This window comes from Corvus cornix, chromosome 7 (assembly GCF_000738735.6).
Source record: "Corvus cornix cornix isolate S_Up_H32 chromosome 7, ASM73873v5, whole genome shotgun sequence".
Classification (NCBI taxonomy): Eukaryota; Metazoa; Chordata; class Aves; order Passeriformes; family Corvidae; genus Corvus; species Corvus cornix.
The window spans coordinates 5,867,742-5,886,656 of record NC_046337.1 but is presented as its reverse complement, the minus strand read 5'-3'; the positions used below and the strand labels follow the sequence as shown (position 1 = coordinate 5,886,656).

General features: G+C 41.2%; 1 protein-coding gene across 7 annotated transcripts in view; it reads left to right on the top strand.

Annotated features, from left to right (window-relative positions):
* The window catches only part of THSD7B (thrombospondin type 1 domain containing 7B), a 299,357-nt gene that overhangs the window by 133,327 nt on the left and 147,115 nt on the right, over window positions 1-18,915 (top strand). For all 7 annotated transcript variants that reach the window (XM_039555302.1, XM_039555304.1, XM_039555301.1 and 4 more), the window contains exons 7-8: window positions 257-412; window positions 2,001-2,198. In XM_039555302.1, the coding sequence (XP_039411236.1) occupies window positions 257-412; window positions 2,001-2,198 (354 nt within the window). The remainder of the gene's footprint in view (window positions 1-256; window positions 413-2,000; window positions 2,199-18,915) is intronic.

Here is an 18,915-nt window from a genome sequence, read left to right as displayed (position 1 = left end):
CTGAAAATCAGCACTCAATCTAGTTTTAAAGCACATGATTATCACTAAGCATAGTCTCAACTGGCTTGCTGAATATGGGTGATTTAGATAAAACTTTTAAGTGCCTTTCTGAACACAGGATTACCGTTTTGCTCTGGGAGATAAGACCCTGAAAAATCACTGGATTTTGGTGCATTCTGAAAAACTAAGGCCAGCAGGACAGAGTTACAGCCTTGGTTTTCTTTTTTCCTTTTTTTTTTTTTTTTTGTTCTCCTAGTTGCCAGACCAGTTGATGGGAAGCTTTGCCAGGGCCCTGCCCCTGCCACCTCCCAGCTGTGTCACCTGCCGTGCCCGGCCGAGTGCGCGGTGTCCTCGTGGTCACCGTGGGGTCCCTGCCTGCCCGAGAGCTGCCAGCACCGCCATGGAGGGAGAGGTGAGCAGGGAATGGAATGTTGCACAAAGACTGCAAAAACACTGGGATCACATTCAACATTGGGAGCTTAATGTGTTTTTTAGAAAAATTAGTCTAATGCAGGATGAAGCTCTTGGATGTGCGTAGTGGAATCTGACCTTTAAAAGCTTTTTGCCATTCTTTGCGTGAGAAGAAAAAAATTTTCAAGCTGATTCAGGCCCTTTTATCCTTCACTGAACTTGTGCAGGAGGATTTCTTGGGCTAGCAGCTGCCAGGCTGCCCCTCTCCGATCCCCCTTGGAAGTCCTGCTGCATGCCTGGATTTCAGGGCGAGGTATCAGGATGGAGGTGTATCCCCCAGCCCTGAAATCTGGACTCAGGGGGACCCAAGAGGTTGTTCTCATTGTTCTGGGCTTGGTTTAAATTCCTGAAAGAAGGATATGCAAGTGTAATTCAGCCTCCCCTGGATTTTAATTGACTGCTCTACATGTTTGTTGCTGCAACATGTTGAGATTCCTTGCAGAGCCTTTCCTAAGACTCTAAGTTGCAAAGATGTCTCTTGGAGTGCATGTCAAGGAATGGATATTATTGTTTGGAAATTACACTTTTTTGACAACTTCTTAAGTTTGTGAAATGATTTGAACTGGTCAAAAATTTTCAAACAAAGAAATAATAAAAACCATAAATATTTGCAAAAGCATTTCACGTTTAAATGATTTTGAATAATTTCTTTTTGGTCATTTGAGAACTGTGGAAGTTTGATCTTTGTATTCTCTGGGATGGTTTTTTTTTTTATTTTCTTTTCTATTTCATGACCAAAGCATTTCCATGTGGCCTCTACTAATGCTGTGTATTTCCCCATGCTCCGAGACTGTCGGAGGAAAGACCCCCATGTATTTTTTTCTGCTTTTTTCTTAGAATTCTATGTCATTTACATAACAGAACACACTGAAAAATACTTGTGTATTAGTTCTGCATTGTATATAGCAACATGACTTTTGGTTTTATTCAGAAGGAGGTAGATTATGTAATCAATTCTATGATTATTTCTGTAACCTTTTTCTTCCACTTCACATTTGAATCTTCCAGTTTAATAGGATGTCATTTCAAAGAGGTCTGATATGCATTATGTATCAGAAAACCTTACACCTTCATAAAGCAGAATACTAATTTCTTAGTAAACTGCTCTGCTGTGTCTCAAAACAAATCCTTTCGTTAGTGGATTCCCAGGCAGAATATAGATGTCATTTATATCTTCAGTTCCTTAACTGTTCCTCTCTTTTATCTTAATGCTGCTATTACATTAATATATGCATCACTGGTAAATTTCGATATTCTGACGTGTATTTCTATCTAATGTTGATGAAAGGGAAAAAGAAATGTGAAAAATGTGGGTTGCTGGAATTCTTTGCACACTGTTAGATTTTGCATGCCTGGGCTGTGGGCACCTACAGCCGAGTGCTGTCCCAATCAATCCAGTTTGTAAATATCATTCTCTTGTTTGTCTTTAAATCCCCCAGCTCCAGATGCCCCATATAGTCCTCTTGCTACTAGATGATTGTATGAATATTTTTTCTGTTGCCCAGTTAATTCAGCTCTGCTTTTTCCAGGCTTTAGGATGAGACAGAGGCAAGTGGTCGTGGATCCGGTGGGCACCCTGGCAGGTTGTCCTCATTTGGTGGAATCCATTCCTTGTGAAGACGCGCGGTGTCACGAGTGGGTGGTTTCAGAGGGAGTGTGTGTGACTGACCGTGGGAAATGTGGGCCTGGACACCGCGTGCTGAAGGCTGTCTGCAAGAGCAGGAAAGGTGAGCTGGGCTGTGCTCCTAAAAGCCCCATGGTTTTTTGTGCCTCCTAAAATGACATTTTGTTGCAGAGTAATTGAGGTTATGTACAGTGGCTCCTTACTGAGTTTTTTTAAGAAACTTTCAGATTTTTGAGTTGACTGTGTTGCTCTTGAAAGCCTGGGGCTGATAGAACCCAGGATTTTGCCTGGTGCTTTCTATTTTACCCAAAAGGGGGATGGCTCATCAGTGCAGGTTGTGTGTTGTCATTGCTGGCCTTATCACCACAAAAGTGGGATATTTGTGCTAAAGTAGGGTTCTTGCTGAGGTCAGCAGCTCTAATGGCATTCAGAATATCAGTCCAGCCCCCAGAACTACTTCTATCCTCAGTTTTTAGCCTGTGGTCTGAATATTTCTCTAATTGGGATAACACTGTTACAGCCACAAGCAGGGATGCTCGGTTGTGCTGCCAAAATTAATACAAGACTAAGATGTAAATGAAATGATTGTACTGAGTAATCCTTCCCTTGGCAGCAGTTGGAGACCTGCAGAGTGTTCAGTGTACAAGTTGCTAATAATGAATAAGTACATTTTTATGTGACGTTTACAAACAGCCAGCAAGATGTTATTTCTTGTGTATGGTTTGAACCTCAGCCAAAAGGTTCATTTCGTGATAAGGTCACTGTTGTCAGATCTTTAGATTCAATTACATGGAGCACAATTTTGCAGTCCTTAGTCACAGCAAGACTGTGCTATCATCTCAAAAGTGGCAAAATTGTGCAACTTTAGAGCCTGATACTGTATCTGAAATGGAGAATTCCTCTTTTACATGGTGCTGGGACCGATCACAGGAAACAATTTCAAGGTGGTAACAGGAGTGGTTAATTGGTAAGTGGTTAAAATAGTGTGTTGTTTACGAGGCATTAGAACCTGGCAGAAAGAAATAATGGCTGCTTTGTCCGGAGAGCGTGGATTCTCCTGAAATATATTTAAATCTGTGTGGTTTCCTTGTTAGTTTGCGAGAATGGGGGGAAAAAAGAAACCTTCAACTGTTATAAAATGACACAGCCAGAATATAGAGAGCAAAGAGCTCACTCTGAATTTTGTGTGAGTGGTCTCTGCTGTTGTGTGATGATTACTGTAGGTCCAGGCCAGCAGGATGTGTGCAGATGGAGTATAGTATTGCTGAGGAGCACCATGTACTTCACACTGCTAAAATTGTGCCAGCATCCATCTCTGTGCCCCAACTTGTGCCGGGGACAGAAAGCATGTTCCATTGCAGCTGCTCATTGATCTCTGATCAGCTGTTTTCTGTGGCTATGATCTTTCAGAACTCAGGCCTTTGAAGTGTCTGTTCTTCACTCAGTTGTTCAACAAGGTATTGGAAGTCTCACAATACCCTTTTCATTTCAATTATTCTGTGGATGTTCTAGTCACAAAAAAACCAAACCATTCTTCCCACCCCGCCAGCCTGAGGCAAACATTGTCACTAGATGTGATGAGTGTCCACTTAAAACTGAGGTTTCACCAGGAAATATCCAGGTTACCAGGCAGGTTAGAATCACTGCTTAATACTACTCTCAAGCTTTTCTCAAGTCTTGGTTGAGTATGAGAGGTCTGGAAGAATCCTTAAAGTAGAAGTTGGAAGAAGAGTCAAATTGTTTCTTCTTCTCTCAATTCACTAACATAGTTGCTTTGTTCATAACCTTATTTATTTCCTTCTGTAATGTTCTCTTACCTAGATTTCCTTTTCAAAAAGTAGTCTGCTTTTTTTTGGATAAAAGTTGGAGTAAGTGTCAGCTTTGCTTAATGTGTTTTAGCTGGTTAGTTGGCAGTAGGAGGTCAGGAGGGAGTTGTGGTAATCTGATATGTGTCATTTACAGGTGAAATAGCATAAGGCCCGTGTCCATGCCAGGCATTGTACACAATACAATTCAGTATTCTATGCAAGCAACGGCCCTGCTGAAAGCTGTGTTGTGTGCTGCTATTTTCATTTACTTAAGCGTCTTCTGTTGAATTCAGCTCTGTCTCCTAAAATCCAGTGATTTATCCAGTCATTCTGTCATCCATGCCTGGCATTATTTGCTCAGTATTCCTACTGAATGCCTGAAGGGATGAAAAAAAAATATTTTTTGGACCCTGTTAAATGCCAAAATCCAGTGTATCATCATCTTAACAGTTCATTTGGGCCTGGAGTTGTGTTGATTAGGGTACTTTGGGTTGTCTCTGTATCCCTGCTGGCAAAATGCCGTCATTTTCATGCAAATGCCAGACTTTGTGATGTGATGCTCTCCTCGTGTTGCTGCAGTGTGCTCACTTCTCTTCACAAGCAATTTCTCTGTCAGTGCTGTTGGTGTCAGCTGTGCTGCAGAAGAGTTTGCCATCAGGCTTCTTGTCCTTTCCTACCTTCTCCCCTCCATCCTCAGGGGCTAAACCCGTGTCCTTTGCCACCTGTGCTCGGCTGTGGAACGCTGGGCTCTCCATGGGTCAGACACAGGAGGCCTTTTCCATGTGGAATCTGTTTGTTCACTTGCCAAAGAGGAGCTTCTGGTCAGCACATTTTCCTTCTGCCGTGTACTGTCCATGGTGCCAGCCCAGGCCGTGGGAGAGGTGAGTGGGGAGCAGGGGCTAACAGACCTCTCTCTCCAACTGAAGCCTCACCTTTGAATCCCTTGTAGTGTCCTTCCTTTCCATGTTAAAAAGCCATCCTTTCTGGTGAGACTGGGGGGCACTGACCCAGGTAACAAACTGCTGCTGGCTGGAGCTGGAGCTTGGACAATTTGGGAGCGAGTCCCAGATGGGTCAAGCTCTGATATGCAGTGTTTCTCTGTAGACTTTCCTGTCAAAACAACATTTCTGTGTAAGGGCTTGCAGGAACTTCAGTGATGTAACACTTGTGCTCAGCCTAGAGGTACAGAAATGGCTTTTTGTTTCTTAAATAGGTTAATTTGTGATAATGAAGTGGTTCCACAGAGCGCATACTATGGACAGCAGGGTTTTATGTAGTAGCTGGAGTCTGTAATTTGTGATTTGCAGTACTTTAGCATAGATGAGGAGTAATGAGAAGACAATAGTAATCTCATTACTTTGTCATTATTAGGTGTCTGCTCCCACCTAGAAGTGTCTCCAATCTCTGTTAATAAGTTACTGAACACATGCAAGATACTCTTAGTGTCTGGTCCATATCCCTTGAGTGCTTCTCTTCTGTATCAACAAAAGGCAGTAGTGTAATAAATCAAATTAAATTAAATAACATGAAGTAATGCACAGAATGGGGAAAGACTTCTTTTGTATGCTTCTTCTAAACAAAATTTTTCAGGATGATATTTTTTATTTAGCTAGTGAAGGTCAGTGGATATGTTTGGGAAAGTCTGTGAATCCAAAAGAACAGTATAGGAAAATTGATGATTGTACTAAAAATTGGATTGTGTAAGTGTGTCATTGGCTACATTGATCTATAATTCAGATAAAAGAATTTATTTGAAAACTCTTCATATTTACAGACACCTCAGGAATTAGTGGTGATTTTTCTCAGAGTGGTTGTTTTCGGCTGTTCAGCAGGAATTGAATAATTGCCCGTTAGTAATGTATTTTTGGGCAGATTGCTGCAAGTGTCTGACATTTGGTTTCGGACAGCCTTGATTAGAACCGACAGACATTACTGTGCATTGACCAGATGAAAGGAACTCCCTGAAAACTTTCCAGTTCACAAAACACGAACATGCTCAAAACTTTTTCATTTTCAAATGCAATTGTGCAGTAGCCAAAGCATATTGTGTTTCATTTTTTGAAGACAGTGACCAAAATCATCTTTCGTGTGCTTTGCTGCTTTTGTCTTTTTAAGTGGTACAAGCACTTTGAGTGTGGTGAGTCAGGGGACCTGCAGACAGCAGGGCTTGGCTCAGGGTCAGCAGGTAGAACTTCAGTCCAGACAGGAGCAGTTTTGCCTTCAGAGGTAATTTCATAGTTGTTTGAATTAGATGCTAAGAAATATATAAACCTGCTGGGTTCAGTCTGATGAAGGAATTTGGACACCCTTTTTGTTGTTATTTTCCATATCTATTTTAGGCTGCATTAATAATAGAAAATGAGATTGAAACGAGACAAATGTGGAACCAGACCTTGTTTTTAGAAATGCCTATTATGCAGCTTGTGCAGAGTAGTCATTATGGTAAGGAGTACAACCTGAGAACATTCGTGAAAGCAACTATAACAATAAACTCATGAAATAACAAGTATGACTCATAAAAGTAACAATTCATTTTCCGAGCATTTTATAAATGTTTCTGACAATGCCATAAATGAATTCTTGCCTATTAGCTGTGCTCTTGAGTAGATTGTAAAATGTTATTATTCAGAATCATACCCACAAGTCATCAATCTATTTTGCTGGAATTCCCATGTCATCATTTATTAATTTGCTTCTGCTTGTTCAGATTCCTACCAGAAGAACTATTAGTAGCAAAGAGAATTTCTCTGTGACAGTGAACAGCATGGTGTCTTAAGTAATCAAATATATGAAATAAGTCATACCCAAAGGCTTAATTGTTTTAATCGGAAATTCTTAGATCAACAACAGGGATTAATACAAAGGTCATGTGATTTTGCTGGATTCAGGCTCTTCTACTCTACTCCTGGTTAACAAATGTAAGCGCAGCTCAAAAGCTGCTGAGTATTTGCCTTTCTGTACCATCAGCTTGGGTGTCAGGGTTTCTTTGGTTTGTGGGAGTTGAAATTCATAGAATCAGAGAATGGGTCGAGTTGGAAGGGACTTTAAAGATCACCTCATTCCAATCCCCTCTGCCATGGGCAGGGATGCCATGAGGTTACTCGAGGCCCCGTCCAACCTGGCAATCCAAACTTGTTACATATCTATGCTGTCTTCATTTTGAGGACAGTATTTATAACAGGGCTGAATAATCTCTCTTATTCATAATTATAAGATTATTTTTATTCATAATCTCTCCCTTATTCATGCACAGGTCATGCAGTGCCAGGGAGATGCAGGTGCTGAGCCAGAGGAACAGAGTCCAGAGGGGCCCAGGATGCTGCTCTCTCTCTCCCCCCGTAGCACCCGAAGGACTGGTCCTGGGACCTGTCACAAAAACACCATCTTCAGCACCTTCTGCCTCACCTGGTGCTCTGAGGCACCCTGGGAGTGTCTGTGCACCCCTCCCAGCTTCATCTGATAAATGATAACACCTGGCAGGTCTCAGGACTTGAGGCTGTACCAGGTGAACCTCCCTGCTATGGACCATCTGCCAAGGGGGCAGCTTAGGAATAAACCCTGCTGCCAGAGGGGTTCTGGCAGCACTGCTGAGAGGAGCTTCAGCACAACAGTTTTATTTCCCTGTGCCATCTCTTTGGTTCTTGGCAGTTGCAATCTAGAACCTGGCACTTGCCAAGAAGATAAGAGGGTTTTTGTTTTTAAGTGTTAATAAGTTCACAGAAAATGGACATGTTTGGGTTGAAATACACCTATTTCCAAGTTTCTGTTCCATGTGGCTGTTTTATTTGTAAACCTGGAGAACAATATTTCAGAGAAAAAATTTCTTTCAGTAATTTTTAGATTAAATGATTAATGTTTTTGGGAGTTTTTTTGTAAATGAGCTAGTGTTAAACAAAATTAAAAATTCAAAATATTTTTAAAAGAGGTGGTTAACAGAAGCAAAATACTCCTTTCTGATTAAGCAAACATTTTACCTTACCTTGAAATTATTTATTTCCTAAATCATCCCCCAGTCTCTCTTCAATTCTACTTTAAACGTTATTTTATTCTTCCTTTTCTCCTTTTCCCTTTCCTCCTTTTTTTCTTCTTTTTTTTTTTTTTTTGGTTCAGTGCCCAAACAGAAATCCATTATTCACACAACTCAATTGCCAGAGCAGACACTGAAATCCTGTTGGAATTGAAGCGAGGAGTAAAGGGAAGTAAGGTAATCAAAGCAGTGTTATTTTAAGATCCAATATTACGTTCTGCCAGGGGTTGACAGTGAAGCTCTGCACTTGGAGAAGTTGATGACTCTTTGGGGGTAGAATATTAACAGTGGTGTGCTCAGCTGCTTGCCTGTGCTTCCAGGGCAGTCCCAGTGTGTCCCGTGGTCCCCAAGAGTGTCTGTGATCCCTGCTCCACTCTGTGCGCAGCATCCCGAGGGGCAGGAGCATCCCCACCAGCTGAGCCCAAATCCTGCAGGAGGAAGGCACTGCAAGGGCACAGGACATCTGGTTTTCTTCTTCCTTCAGGGCATGAGGGAAGCAGCCCTGAAGGACCTGACAGTCCTGTTTTAACACAAGTCATAGTATCACTTACGTAGGAGAAGAGTCCAATCTCAGCAAAGCCAAGTTCTTACCTGGATAGAATTCATGATTTTTCATTTTCCAGTGGATTAATGATATAGAATTAATGCAGATTCTGTTTAATTTCTCAGAGAACAGATTTACCACGTTCAATTTACCGAAAATAAGTTTGAAATAAGTTCTTTCCTCGTAGTTCCTGGAGTGTATCCCACCATACCCCATGACTGGAGCTGCTGATCCCAAACCAGTTTGTTTTCCTGACTTTTAGAAACACAGATTCTAAAAGGCTACGTGTAAAGCTTTGTAGCAATTAAATAAGATGCATATTTCTCATTTAGCAGCCCTGGTGGAAGGAAGATGTTGCAGTGTAGTAGCAGGGCTGAGTATTATGAGTGTTTGAGGAATGCTGAAGTATGGTGTGTGAGTTGTTCCTTAGATTTGGGACCAGTGTTTCTTGTAGTCATAAAGATTGATGTTCTCTTTGTGCAGGCGGCTTGTTAACGAGCCAGGTGGACTGGATTTAGTTACCTCCATCAAGCCTTACCTGCCAGCAGCTGGTACCATGCCAAATATTTGCTGTCTCCTGCTGGAAACATTTAAAAACTCAAAATGCAGATTTTGCCCTGCTCTAGGACTGGTTCACAGACAATCTGAGGACAGATACTGCCATGTTCAGGAGACTTTACTGTCTTTGAATCCTCTATTGAAATTGATGTCTGCAAAAGAAACAGAAGATCAGCTTCAGGTTAATTTTAAGGTAAACTGTGGGAAAGTTAGAGCTTTCTCTGCTTAGTCACACTTTAACAGTTTTGCTTCATTCAAGATTAGAGCAAACCTGTGGCCCACCAGCCAAGGAAGACAGAAATGGAAAAGTCTATAAATGATTGTTGTAGTAGCTATGTGTGTGTAAATAACTGTCTAGCAGTCAGGAATATTTCACTAAAGTATAGGCTGAAATATCTAATGCTGGACAGGTGCAAAGTTGTGGGCTTGAATTGAGAGGTTGAACTCAAGCATACTCTGATTCATTTTCTTTATCTTTGAGTGCAAATACATTGCATGATTTCCAGCTAAGCTGTGCTGTTTCAAATGCTGGTGGTGTGTCTTGTGTCAGTCATCCAAAAGGCAGCTACAGTTGGTATCCAGTGGTAATTTTAGCTCCTCATATTTGGCTGATGGAGATACAGTGGAGTTTATTAGGAATAAAGCCAGCTTTCATCCTTCCTGTGCTGACAGTATAAGGTATTACAGCCACCTGTGAAGTTTTTTTTTTTTTCTGTGCCAGCTGAGTGTGAGCTTGTGGTCAGTGCAGAATGCTCTCAAATGAATTGCTATGCAAAACCGGGGCTCTTTTCAGTATCTAATGCTCCTTTTTGATACCCTCTGTCTCCAAAAGATGTTTTACAAGACTTCAGAGCAGTGCTAAAATGGTGAGGGCAAAGGCTGTTTCTTCCCCGTGGCTGTTTCAGCAGAGAGGAGATGGATTTTCAAATACCCAGCTCCCACTTTCACTGGTGAGAGGGAGCAACAGGTCCTGATGTTTTTTAAAAATTAACCTGGGCTTCAAACACTTGTAGGTTGGGAACAAAGGGTCGAGGTAGTCCTTTCAGAAATGGGAACTATAACATTAAGAAAAATACAAACATCAATTAATATGGCAAACTCTGTATTGCCCTTTCTGTTTTAAATGTTAAGGAATAAGTTTGACCTACGTTGATCTGAGCTTGTGGTAAAGGTTATGTAAAGAGCAGGGTGTGTGTGTGTGACCTGTAGGTCTGTTACTTTGGTGCAAGTGCTTTGAAGAATCTACATAGAAGGATTAGCATTTATATACCGGCTAGTGCATATGTATAGTTTCAAACTATCTTTTTATGAACTACTTTTAGTGTCTAGGAGGTCTTTATTAAGTTTAATGCTTTCTAACCTTTTGATTATAAGACTGAAAGGAAGGTTCTTATATTGTATTTTGTAACTGCAGAAGTATTTACAGCTAATTTTTTAAGTCTGGAAATGAAATAGTGTAATAGTTTTATTTGGTGTTGCCCCTGTTGTAGACAAAAACCCCAAGTTGTTTCAGTAAGAAACTAGAAAAATACCTGTAAGTACCAACAGCAATTTCTGTTTTCTCAGTGAAATGAAGCATAAAATACCTGCTTGGCTTTTTTCTTCAAACTAAGCAGAACTTCACATACATGTAGTTCATATTCTTTTTGGAGAGTTATTGTATTTCTTAGGGAACTCTGATTCAGAAAGAAATGTGAGCAAAATAGGATTGTTCTAGAATTGTGTTAAAAAGGTAAGTTGATGACAAATTCTAAAATAACTAAATGGATGAAAGGGGAAGGAGGGTAGAAGGATCTGTTTGAAAAGTATTACTAATGACAAAATTCTGCATCTGTGACCCAAATGTGGCTGAAGCTACCAGGAAGAGCAGGTGGAAGATGTGACAGTGAGGGTTCATCTCATCCATAAGGTTTCTGGCTTTTTGGATTAGGTGGTTTCCAAAAGGGATTAAGGATTTCATGGCTTTTCTACTGAAGGAAGAGTTCCTCATATGTAGATATTATAGATGGCATACCTCACTCCTTGATCATGATTTGGTAACATTTATGTTGACTTTAAAACTCACAGTTTCTTGGGGAATATAAGAAACGGGGATGCTTTATGTCGTCTTTTTATCATCCTCATTTCAAGTGGAGTCTCTAAGGCATTTTGCTTACATTAATAAAAGGTTTCAAAGTTTTCTGGTGTTCAGCTGATGGATAAACTGTACAATTGCAAATTCTGATATTCTTAGGTTGCCAGAGTGAAACAAGCCAGAAAATAGTATTTGGCACGTTTGATATTTTTCAAATTCTTAATAGAGACAAAATTGTCCAATTCACAGTTCAAAATTATTTTAGCCAAGATTTTTTTTCTTAAGAGAAATGGCCAGAACAGTATAAAAGGCTTAAATTAAATAGGAGATCATTAGGGTAAAGAAGTGACTGGCTGTGTTTTATTGCATTCTGTGTGTGAGGTTTAGTGGGATGCAGTGCAAATCACATGATATGACTCATGGAAGAAAAAATGTTTCAAAATAAGCCAGTTAAGTTCTGTAGGAGATGGAAATAAACTAAACCTGATTCTTCAGACAGGAGAATGAGACCCGGTAGTGAATATCTGCAGGAAGTGGGAGTGTGGGGCTGGGGGCTGCCCTGCAGCTCAGTCTGCAGAAAGGATTGGGGAGAGGGAGACGATGGATGTGGAGGAGCCAGGGTAGGAGGAAAGGCTGGGAGCAGCCTGCAGCCAGGAGGTCTCAGTGCTCCTTGTTCCTCGGGCAGGAGCTGCACCTGGGGTCTGGCTCTGTGCTGTGCTCTGGGTGTCGGCAGCAACCTTCTCCCGAGGCTTGAATAAGGGAATAATTCCAGTAACTTCAATAGACACCTTCTCACATTGATCTCTGACCACAGCCCTTTAGTCGAGGGAAGAAAGCAGGGCTTTTTTTGTGTAATTTAATCCTCTCCTGCTGGGTGGCCCTACAGAAAGCTTTTTCTGTAGCTGGAATTCCTTCGGTGCTGGACAGGAGTGATTGCAAGAGCCGCCTTTGTACAGTAGTTTTGAAGGCTGTTGAGTGGAAATGAAAGATAAGTCTTGTACTTTCTTTGAGTTTCTTTTTATCAAGCTGTTCATGAAGTAGAGCTGATTTAAAAACAATTTAGTCACTTGTTTTGAGGTTAATGGATGCTGGAGGGGAAGGCTTCCCCCCTCCCCGTAAAAGAAGTTTGACAAACTTTTAATTAAGAATTTTGAACGTGGAAATTTTGGGGTAGTTCTGCACTACTGAGATTGGCTCTGGGGCATATTGGTCGGTCAGGTTTTTAAAGTAAATCTTCCTCTTAATTCTAATTAAGTATTGTAATGCCAGCACTCTTCATTAGGCAGAAATTTGTGATTAGTCAGGTGGTAGTAATGGAAAGAGAAAAAAACATGTGATAAAGTACTAGAGAAATTGGAGAGCAGGGAAAACAGCCGTAAGATGTGCTCCTAAATGCTCTTCAGCATCTCCCTGTTGGCAGATTTCCCACGGAATTCAGTGAGTTCTGTGGGACAGGATTCAATCCTCACATAGATCCTGACTCATGTGGAAATACAAGTTCAGAGGACCTTGATTACAGGACTTGGACTCTGAAGTTGTGACAGGAAATGATGCTAAGAACAGCTATAAAGAGGGAAAACTCCTAATTCTCCCCAAACTTTGAAGCCAAGCTATTATTTTTAAGTGTTGATTACATTATTGAATTGTTTATCTGTGAATTGAATCTCGTATTTAATAAATGGGAGCTTTTGTGAAGTGCTGGAGTGAATGTGAATTAGTGAGTCGAGAAAGATTAGCTCTGTGAGGAGATTGAGAACAATTTAAAATTCTATTGTACGATGTTTTTCTTTCTGTCTGTGAAGTACGGCTGTAATTGCCTCAAATTAGGTACTCCTTTGTTTAGGAGAGTTAAACAAGTAACAGGATAAGATATTTCATAGTCCCTTTCTAAATAAACAGCTTGTTCAGTTTGTATCTTTAGGCAGCTTGCAGATGTCAGAGCCAAGTCTGTGGAGAGAACATATATATCTGAGGTGGAGTTTCCTTAGAAACTGGATCGTCCTGGATTGTTGGGATGCATTTTACAATTTGAAGCCTGGTCTTCCCCTGCTGTATAATTTTAGTGTCACCTTTTGTCATGGTTCTTAAAACAGATGCATTATTAAAAAATTCCCAAGGAGATGTGGGCTGTAAGCATGAATTTGCCCAGCTCCTTTCTGGCAGCTGTGGTTTATATTTTGCCATCAGTTGCCTGATGGTGTTTCTACCAATGAACCCTCGCATTAACCTGGTAATTATCAAGACCAGAAAGAGAAAATCTGATAAGAGTGAGCCAACACACCCACGGGGACTGGGGCAGTAGCACACAGACAATGCTGCTTTTCCTTTCATACTCGTGAAAAGGAAAAAACAATCCCACTAAGTTCTTGGATTAGTCTTGTGTCCAGTGTTGTCCATGGGGATTCAGGCACTGCATCTGGAGTGAGACTGTTGGAGCTTGAAAAGTGACTTTTCTGGAGGGAGGGAGAATCCTTATCTGCCATTAGCAAGTGAGCAGGGAATTTTCTGCATCTGGGTGAGCCCAGGGGCTTTGCTGGAGGCCCAAAATCACTTCCAGGTGGTGTGAGGTCCACCTGGTCCCTTTCCACATCTCTGGTACTGCACCTAGGTCTGTCCCTGATCTGGAGGTTGTTTCCATTCATTACTGGCAAATGTGGTTGTGACATAAGCAACCACATCATTTTTGTGGTGAAAATGCAGCAGAACTGATAAGTCCTTGTGAACTTAATCGGCGTGTTGGGCAGTTCTGTAGAGAAGGCTCCATAAGTGCTTGAAGCAGGGGGGAGGTGGGTCATGGCTGCCCATAATATACTGTAGAAACCAAGATGATCCTGTAAGTTCAAATTCCATTTTTTTGCTGCCAGATGCAAAATTCCCATCACCCCCCTGCCCTGGTTTCAGCAGATTTCCCAAGTTTTATACCAAGTCAGCACTGTTTGTTGTACACTTAGTGCTGTGTCAAAGGGGACTAGAGCCAAGAGGGTGTTTTGTGCCTATTTCATGGTGTTTGCAAATAAAGCTGAGTGATTTGGTAACTCTCCTGGAAACTCTGAGACTCTTAAGTTGGGCAGAATGCTCCCTGGGCATGCATAGATCTAAGGATAGCACTTCCTTGCCTATCAATAAGTATCTTAAGGCCTTTCCTTTTAATGCTATATATGACTAAAGTCCCAGGGAAATAATTCCACTACTGCTGTTCATTTATATCATTGGAATCTGAATTAATTCAGCCTAGGCTAGGTTTTCTAATACATTATTTATTTAGGTCTTCAAAATGTCTGTGGTGCTGCATGTGGTTGACAGAGCATGTTCTTGTTTGTTAATATTCTATGGCATCCCGTTTTCCCAAGGCGCTTCAATAAATGCATGTCTTCAAATAAAGCTGGGATTTTAACAGGCTTTTTTTTTTCCCCCCTGTGTTGTAACTGTAGCATCCCAGATTCTTAGCTCTGGTTTCTCTTCTCTACATCACCTATTTTAAATAGTTCTGGAAAGATCTTCACTTCTTTAATGTTTGTTATTGGGTATTTTTTTCTTTCTTTCTTTTTTTTTTTTTTTAAATGCTTATTTAGGTCTGGATTCTAAATATCGAGCCCAGCTTCTCCTGCTGCCCCCAGGCACTAGAAGCATAGAAATACCCTTAAATTCAATTAAAAAATCCCTGACATGAAGGGTGGAGCACTGAGCTCATATTTTCTGACAGCCCACTAAACTTACAAATCAAAAGACACGAGTGCCGTGTAAGTGAGGATGAAACAAATGGAATACAATACTTGGAAATGAATGAGTCCTGTGAATGAACGTTGGCATGTACATCCCCAGCCCCATATGAAGATTAAAATGAGTTGTCTGCTCTAAAATTGCATAATTGCTTCTGTGACTGATTTGGTGCTGCTCCATAATAAGTTGTGAACACTGTATACTGACCTGGTTAATGGGATGTTTACTAAATGAATATATTTGTATAGTTTAATAGGAGGATGCTTGGAAAAATTAGCAGGATGAGAAAGAATGGCTGGAGAGAGTAATTCTTCAGCAAGTGCTGGGGTTGTGAAGAGGAAGGCAGAGGCTGCCTTGCCACTGGCATCTGGGGGCTTGGAGGGGGAGGTTGGATGGGTCTGGATCCTTCATGTGAGTTGACACGGAGTATCCCTGTCCTGAATTCCTGGGGGAATGGCTGCCCCAGCTCTGCCCCCCACTGAAGGTGCTGCCAGGTGGGGATGTGTGTGCCCTATCAGCAGCCTCATCCTGCAGCCCTAACAGCTTCATTTGCTAAACAACCTTTCTTGAATTTAGCTGTTTTAAGTACTATAGACTAAGATAATTATTTCATGAAGTAATATTATCTGCAAATTAACCTTGGATCTCTGCGGAGGTTCAGAAAGAGGGAGATAAGGAGTTTTATCACAAATTGCAGACTTACTGGGTTTAACGTAAAGGCCGTGGCAAGTAATACATTTAAACTGCATTTAAGTAGTAAAGACCAGAATATCAAAGTCTAAAAGCAATAAACATTAAATTATTCAGAAAGTTTTTATATTTTCTTACTAGTTTATATGTTCTTTTCACACACTGTCATTTAATGAGGTTATATTCTGATTAAAGTAGAAAAATAAAAAAGTAAAATGTTTTATTTCAGTAGATAAAAATGTAGCTTTTAAAATATATCAGCTTGCCCTGTGTAGTCTGAGCTGACTGTACAATTTCCCCTTCGTTCAGCATGGCTGCTGACTAACAGATTTTGGGGGGAAAAGTCCCCCTTACATAGAGTTTCAGTTGAAATCCATATTTTAATTTTAAGTGTCAACTAATACATTTTCTGTAATCCCTTTCAAATATTCTTTGGCAGTGTTCCCAGACATATATTTTTGAAGGTTAAATGGCTTAGGATTTATGTACTGTACTATGTAGGTGTATTGGCTTTGAGTGGCAAGGTTTTGGTAGCAAATGAGCTACAGGGGTGGCTTCTGGAAGAGAAAATTGGGATTAAAGTGATGCCTGGAGGGGGGGAAGGGAAGGTGTTTTAAGATTTGGTTTTATTTCTCATTATCCTGGTAATTAAACTAATCTCCCTGAGTGGAGTCTGTTTTGCCTGTGATGGTAGCTGGTGAGTGATCCCTCCCTGGCCTATCTCACCTCATGAACCTTCTGTGATAATCTCTCCCTGCCCAGCGGAGGAGGGCAGTGACAGAGTGGCTTTGGTGGGCACCTGGTGCCCAGCCAGGGTCAGCCCAGCACAGTAAATCAGTCTGCATAAAGTACTGAGTTTATAGGGCCCCTTCATTGCCAGACACCAGTTAGTAGCTCAGGAACACCACAGCTGCAGCAGCAAAAGTTCTGCTGGTTGATGACCTGTGTTTCTGAGGAGCCCAGGGTGAGGTGCTGGACTGAAAAACTGCTTTTTGCTGATTGCAGAGCTCACTTGGGTATCATTACAGAGAGCTGATTCATGTAGTGTGGATGTACCTCTCTGGCAGCTCAGAGTGTTGACTGTCCAGAAACACTTTTTTTTTTTAATAGGTTAAAATTGGCATGAATAAGCAGCAGTAATTAAAATAGTATTCCACAAGGTTTGCATTTTGGTGTGACAGTGTGATTAAAATTGGACCTGCCTTTTTCTCTCCCTTGGGAACCATTATGTGCTCCATGGCTAATGAAGTGGAATGAGCACTGTGATCAATATTTATGGTGTCGCTCTGGGCACCTGCAGTTCTTTCAACCCTTCTTGCACTATAAAGCTGGAATGGAGGTTCTTGACTCGAGCTGTTAATGGTTGAACTGCAGCTTGATGAGAAGGCTGCAGAGACTGTTCCTGGTGCTGTTTCTCGTGAGGGTCATGTGCCACTTGCACACATTTGCTACTTCTCATCATTGATTGACAGAAGTAGGAACTTGATTTTCTTAGTGATGTGCCTTCAGGTCTTCCAGTCATCCTTTGGTGTTTGGGCTCTGACTGTGCTGGGAACAACCACCCTTGGGGTACTGTATCTTGCCACTGAACACAAAAAAAAGATGGCATGTATGGATTATTTCAGCAGAGTTTATAGACTTCTGCCCTGTGACTTTTCTTCTTTTTACACTTCAGTCTGCACTACAGGTTCTGTAACTGCTGGGGACAGTGTGTGTTTAATTCCAACATGATGCTGTGGAGTGTCTAGTCTATACTTTTGCAGCTTGCCAGTTTGGGAGCTGCTCCCAGCTGTGCCAAAATATTTTTCTGCAGCTGCTTATGAAGTCCACAGACTATTTTCTGTCCAAATCAGCCTTGCATTACTTTATTCTCTTGTTTCTTGACCCCTTCAAGGCATTTCCAAAATAATAATATCATCTCTGAACTCTTGGTGGGTTGGTTTGTTGCAAAGTTTGCCCATTCCCTGGCAGTGACAGCGGCTGGAGGCAGTCCAGTGTAATTAGTAAGTATTTTGGAGACTGTGCTTTGGCAGCCCTGTTAAATATGTGCAGTGAAAGCAGGATTAATATGTGGCCTCATCTTTTTTGCTTTTTTTTTTTTTTTTCTCGTTAGGGCATCTCTATGATCTGTAAGCTTATTTAATTGGAAATTAGCCATTCTTATTAACAGAGGAGATACCCTTTGGTCCAAATCCTGACATTGGATAAATGTATATAGTTTCCACTAAGGAGAAAGAAAATGCATCTGTATACTCCAGGGTGGAAATTTGCCCTTTTTGTGTCCAGTGCAGTTCTCCTGGAAGAGAATTTCATTTTCTAGTAAAGGCAATAAATTTTCACTGCTCAGATAAGTGACTACAGAGGTTCATCATCAGGATTTGAAGAAATAAGCCTCCTAAGAAGATGGATGATGACAAGGGGAGTAAGAGTTGTTATCCAATCATTTGTCATGGTCCAGAACATTAAGATGTATTGGCAAGACCCCAATGGTGTGTAGAAGTTCCTTTTTTCCAGTGTGTGATAACTTGCCCTGTGCAAACTCTGAAAACTCATTCTGTTTGCGTCTCTTTGTATACACAGCACAAAAATGTTAAAATCTTACATATTGATGAGAAGTATTCTACACATCATCCAAATGTAGCCCCACAACTGCTGAAGAGAGAGGCTGACTTCTGAGGTCCTCACATTCCTGCCTTTCTCTCCCTCCTCCATCCCACCCCAGTTGTCAACATTTCTGCCTTGCCTCTTTTGCTGTGAGTGTTCTGCTCTGGGCTTTCTCCAGAGACTTTTCCCTCTGATTTTCTGTGGTTCCCTGCTCTACAGCCTTTTCCTTCTAGTTCTTCCCTTGTCTCAGAGCTTCAAAACCACAGAGCAGCCATGGGGGACTGCGTCAGCTAGTGAAAAACTGGATTAAACTTTCATGGCTGTAGGAGTGCTTGTTAGCATATATGTATTAATTCAACATTTCCTGCTGGTTTTCAATATGTTCGGAGGTTGTGTTGCCAGTGAGGTGACTTCAAGTCTGTAATGGAATATGTTTCAACTAACTGCTTGAGACCAGGTAAAAATTTTGCTCTGCTTATCTGGTTTTAGAGAAAAGTATTTCTCCTCACCTTTAAAAGTGAGTATTCCTCTCTAAACCAGACATGGTTGAGACCCCATTTCTGAGGATTTTCTTGAATTCTGGCTCTGTAGCTGGGGTAGCTGATATTGAAAGTTCACCTTCACGTAGGAGAGACACACCATCATAGTTTGCTGTGGTGAACTGCTCCCTGCTTTGCTGCTTGGTGCAGGGAGTTCATGCAGACATGAGGTTTTTAACTTGCCTCGTCTGGGTTTGCTGTGGCACAGAATGGCTCAGTAGCTTAAATTTGACTCAAAATCAAGAGCTGGCATAGT